The sequence below is a fragment of the Ceratosolen solmsi genome, unplaced genomic scaffold (assembly GCF_000503995.2).
Source record: "Ceratosolen solmsi marchali unplaced genomic scaffold, CerSol_1.0 scaffold14, whole genome shotgun sequence".
Classification (NCBI taxonomy): domain Eukaryota; kingdom Metazoa; phylum Arthropoda; class Insecta; order Hymenoptera; family Agaonidae; genus Ceratosolen; species Ceratosolen solmsi.
Window position 1 is genome coordinate 2,538,899 of NW_011948420.1, and position 6,052 is coordinate 2,544,950.

A 6,052-nucleotide genomic window follows, 5' to 3' on the forward strand; every position below is an offset into this window, starting at 1 on the left:
CCTCGTCATTCCACTGCCGTTCATCGGTGTTGATGGTACAGACGCGTGCGGCAAAATTTTCAATGTTGCCGATGGCATCAAAGCTGCTTGTCCTCTTAAACAAGGCGTCGAGTATATATATAAAAATGAATTTCCCATTTTGACTGTATATCCAACGGTAAGTACAGTAAATCTTATAAATTATATAAATATAAATTATATAATTATATATGAAAAAAAAAATATATATATATATATTATATATATATATATTATTATATATTATTATATATAAAAAATTATATATAAAAAAAAATATAATTATATAAAGTAAATTATATAAATTCCAATAAATTAAAAGAGATGTTAAATAATAAATCGATACAACAATATAAAAAATATATCGTAATTTTAATTTATGATTTATGTTCTACGATAACTAGTTTTTACGTCTTACTACATTTATCTATATTGGAAGAAATAATAATTTGAGTGTACTTGGACTGAAGAATGTATTATCAAATTTTTTCTACTTGCATATCTATTAAATTGAATATATATGAATAAAATGAATATGTTTAAATATATGTTATAAAATTCTTGTAGGGTTTAATATAATATAAAATAATTTGACTATTTTCATAAAGTAATTGTTTAGTTAATATTTTTTTCATTTGTATGAATCTTTAATGTAATATTATGCAATAATAACGAAGACTATATTATTCTGTTATCTATTATTCAATATTTTACTATTAAATAGTAAATAATTGCGTGTATTAAAGATATAAAAGCAAATATTGTTGAAGTTCATGAATAAAGGTAACAAGCAGTTCATTATTAATAAATATCTTATGATGAGAAGTGTTATATACTATTTCTATAAGAATTATTTAAAAACATTGTATTTTGACGCAAATTTTAGAAAATTTTATAACATTACAATTACATTATATATTCAATATAATTTTATTGATTTCATGATCATTTAAATTATAACTTTTCTATCTTTTCATTTGGTTTTATGCTTTCAATATTTCTAAAATTTACTTTATTATTATTTAAAACACGATTAATCAATTTTTATTCTTTAAAATTTTTATTTTCTTATTATTTAATATATAATTAAGTATAATAAAAAAATTATGAGTAAATAGTGTTATAGTTTTATGCTATTCAATATCGTCCATACTTATTTAATATTAAAGTGATTACTATACATTATATTAAAATGGAATTACTTTCGATCACTATTAAATTTATAATATACACAATTATTTTTAGTAAATTAAAATGAAGTATCCGTGTTTTTTTCGAAAATATAATTATAATTTTCATAATTTAATTTGAAGCTATTATACTTCAGCATTTATGTATACAAAAAAATACGGTTTCTTATGTTACATATTAACATAAAATTACGTGAGTTCCTTACAAATCAATACAAATTTAAATGAATATAAGTAATCGACAAACATATATACTCAAGTTTTAATATGAATTTCAGTCATTGTTTAACAAATTTCAAAAAATTTAACAAATAATCAAGTATTTCATATTACTTATGAATTAATTTATTAATTGTTTATGCATTTTATTAAAAATTGTAATATTTATTAAGAAATATTTTCAAAATCTATAACATATCTTGAAAATAAGTTGATTTTTCAAATAATAAATAATCATTGAAATTATTTATATTGTTTCAGGTTGCACTAACTGTACATTGGGCTTTACAAGAAAAAAATAATGATATTACTTGCTTTGAAGTACCATCAAGAATAGTATAAGAGAAGAAATTATTACTTTTAAGATTTTAGTAAATAAGATAATATACTTTCCAATTCTTATGTTAATCATAAAATTTTAAAACTTTATTATAATGAAAATCATTCATTTATATCTGAGTAAATTTTTTAATAAAAACTAAAATTTATATGTTTTATAAGCTTATTATTTTATTTTTATAAGCTCACTTTTAGTGTAAATAAAATTCCAAGCTGTATAAAGATTTCACGATACTTACCTACAAAATTATTATCCTAACTATTTTAATATTTAGTATAATAACGACAAATGAATCATTTACTTTCAAACTTAAATATCATTATTATAATTCTGCTTCAAAATATATGCAAAAATACAGGTTTATTCTTGAAATTTAAAAAAATTTTCCTTATCTTAAATTATTTTTATTGAAATACCATCATTAAATTTATATAACACAGATTGGAATTATTTAGTCCACTACTATTCATTTTTATAATTTTCTATCTTAAAATGTTACATATTAATATCATTAAATATTCTCCATTATATAGCATATTTAAATTATTTTTCAATCGAATATTCTATATCATAAGGAAATTTTTAACCATACTCTACTGGTGGCGTCCTCCATTTCCATATGCAGAATTTTCAATAAAGTTCTTATGATAAATAATTTTTGAAAATTAAAATATATATTATTTTAAATAAATCTATTAATTATTATAGAAAATTTATTACAAATTAGCTTATTGTAAACTTATTGTAAACTCATGAATTATAAATTTTAATTCTTTTATCATATATTATCAACTGAGCTATCGATAATGAAGATCGCGTGCTTCTTTCATATCAATGGTAAACTATAAAATTTCAAAACAGCATATCAAATTTGTATATTAAAAGAAATTTCCTATATCTTTATATATGTTGTAATAATAAATGAATAATATGATATTGAATTTATATTTTAGAGTTGATAACAAGTAATTAATTTGATTGATATTTTTAATGATTATAAATTAATATAAATGTACATATCTATAATTTATAATTATAAAAATATCAAAATTTTTGAATAAATATTTTTAATGTAATAAATTTTCTATATCATAATTCAAAATTATTTAAATTATTTTCTCTTTTACCTATCTTTTGTAATTATTGGATGATTTAATATAATAACTTAATAAATATCAGCTCTATAATTTTCAATAAGATATTTAATTAGTTATAATTCTCATTTGATTATTCATCGTTTATTTAATTAAATGACTTTTCATATACATTGGTATTGTATTTGATATCTAGTATATGAATAATTACTTACTCTATTTATATAGGAAATACTATTTTTTAGTTTTCTATATGTCTGTAGATTTTCTTATAACTTTATAATATTAATATGTTCTTCCAATAAAAATTATAATACTTTATATAAAAATAATTTCAAATAAAAGAAATCATATCACAGATCAATAAAGTTAGAACAATCATATAGAATAAATTATGCAATCTAATAGAATTAATTTTTATTACAAAGATAATCAATCTATATGTATATTACATTATATATATTAATCGAATCTATTAAAATACTGAGCAAAATTATTAGAATATATTACAAACTAATAAATTATTATGAAGAATTATTGACATTTTAACTGTTCTTACATATTTATTTGCATGCTTAATGTTTAATTAATATTTTTCTGCATATATTAATATTTTTAACATATCGTTTATTATCGATGGACCAGGGTTTTGAATATTAGTTTATGTAAATTAATTTTATTATTTATTATTTATAATAAATATAATAAAATATATAATAAAATAATAAATTAATAATTATAATAAATTATTTTTTCAAAGGTAATTTTATAGAAATATTGAAGTAATTTTTATTAATTAAATATGAAATATCAATATTAAAATAAAATTGTATACATACTTCTTGACTATAAATGGAATTTTAAATATTATAAAACTTTTTTTCAGTAAATGTTTATGTAAATATATGTAGGTTTAAATATAATTCATTCTGAAAAATAAAATTCGTGGATTTATATTGAAAATCTTTTAATTAAATTATGTATTAGCTTAAAAAATCTTATATTGAAACTTTTTTTTACGAAAACTCTCTTGTAATTTATTTAATACTTATAAAAACACTTCATAAAGTTATAAAATATTCATTTGTGCAAACGCCGTTACAGTATACGCATGATTTGTTTATTCATGAAATTACACTTTTAAAATTGTATGTATTTTTAGGAATTTTTATATTCTACGTGAAAACAATATAATTTTTTATTTATTTTTTATAACGGATGAGTATCTAGAATAAGTAACTGTATTTGTTGAATTATTGTGAATTTTTTTATTAAAAATGTTATAATAATATTATTTTTATTCATAATTAGTTAAAATGTTTTTAAGTTTTGATGGCACCCATGTAATAGAAACAGTTATAAACACTTAAATAGATATAAATATATATATATATATATATATATATATATATATAAATTTTCAGTTCAAAATCAAATTAATGATAATGAAATGTACGTCTTATGTATATATTTATAAGAATATTAATTCAATTATATTTGTATTACGTTATGCGGCTTTGTTCATTGTAACAAAAGTGAAACTTCTTATTTTATTGTATCAAATTGGGAACGTGTATTAATTATTAGTTTATCATATTAAAATATTTTAACTTTTTTATTATTAATAGCTTGCAAGAGTATAGCTTATTTTAACAAAATAGAAATATTATTTTAATACTATTTAACAAGATAATAATATTATATATTTCTAAAGGGTATTTAATGATGTATTAAGCTCAAAGTATAAAAATATATATAAAGAAAAGAAAATTAAGTGTTTGTTAAAAATATTCAATTTCTTTAATTTTGTTACGAAACTTTTATGATACTATTTACTTACTATTTATGATTTAATGAGATCTTACTATGAGTTAACAGTTTTCATCATGCACAAATAAATTACACTATTATATCATATATTTTAATTTTTTATTATGTATTTTTTTCACATTAATATCAATAATTATATGCTCTTGTATAGTGTAATATATAAAATTTTCGTAACATATGTACTTTTGATTTAATATCATATACTTGACTTTTATATATCATAATTGATTTTATTTATTATTTAGGAATGTATTTCAATAAAATAATAATAGATATATATATATATATATTTTTTTTTTTGTATAAAAATAATACTTTTCATATAAAATTTGTTATTGAATTATTAAAAAAATAATTCATAATTTTGTAAAAGTGTATATTATGTTTGATATTACTGATATATAAATAAATTAAGTCTATCAAGTAAAACACACCCTATTAATTTAAAAAAATATTTATTTATAGTATTTCAATATAAAGTGTAGTGCCAATAAGCAATAATTTTAAGTATTATTTATAATTTTTTTACAATAAGTTTGTTGAATATTATTATATCTAAATTATAATCTAAGATAAATTTTTAATTTGAATCTAAATTATATTTTTATACCAAATTTACGTCACCTAAAAATAATTTTGTTCAGAATAAAAAAAAGTTCAAGGAATTAAATTAATCATAATTTTTGGTATTTTGAAATTTCAATTTGAATAAAATTTAATTTTATTTATTATTTATTTTTTCAGATAATATATCAAGAATCGAAAACTGACAAATTTTTAATAACTCAAAGAATAAATTTGTTATATAAATCAGAAACGAAAGATTTCTAATAATATTTAACACAAATAATATTTATCATAATAAATAAATAAATATATACATATATATATATATATGTATATATATATGTATATATTTATTTATTTATTATGATAAATATTATTTGTGTTAAATATTATTAGAAATCTTTCGTTTCTGATTTATATAACAAATTTATTCTTTGAGTTATTAAAAATTTGTCAGTTTTCGATTCTTGATCGATTCTTGATTGATTCTTGATTTATATATATATATATATATATATATATATAAATAATTATACTAAATTGATACCCAAATAACCGTAATCATTCAATTTATGTTAAAAAAGAAAAATTAATATAAAATTTTATCAATTACTGTTATTTTTGGTATGTATTAAAATTTGTTATACATTATGTACAATTCATTCGTTCAAAGCGTTATATAATAAAGGTAGAAAATAAAAAAAAATACATAAAAATAAACTATATTAAAAACGTGGATGTAGTGAATAGTCGATCGGAATAACATTCTGTCCCCTCCCTCGCTAAATATGTTA

The 6,052-nt window shown here is 17.4% G+C and overlaps 1 protein-coding gene across 1 annotated transcript in view; it reads left to right on the forward strand.

Moving 5' to 3' along the window:
* The window catches only part of Npc2b (Niemann-Pick type C-2b), a 3,986-nt gene extending 2,175 nt beyond the window's left edge, over positions 1-1,811 (forward strand). The window contains exons 2-3 of the mRNA XM_011497991.1: positions 1-157; positions 1,689-1,811. The exon at positions 1-157 is cut by the window's left edge and continues 160 nt beyond it. Of these exons, the coding sequence (XP_011496293.1) occupies positions 1-157; positions 1,689-1,769 (238 nt within the window). The 3' untranslated portion in view covers positions 1,770-1,811. The remainder of the gene's footprint in view (positions 158-1,688) is intronic.
* The last annotated feature ends 4,241 nt before the right edge of the window (positions 1,812-6,052 follow it).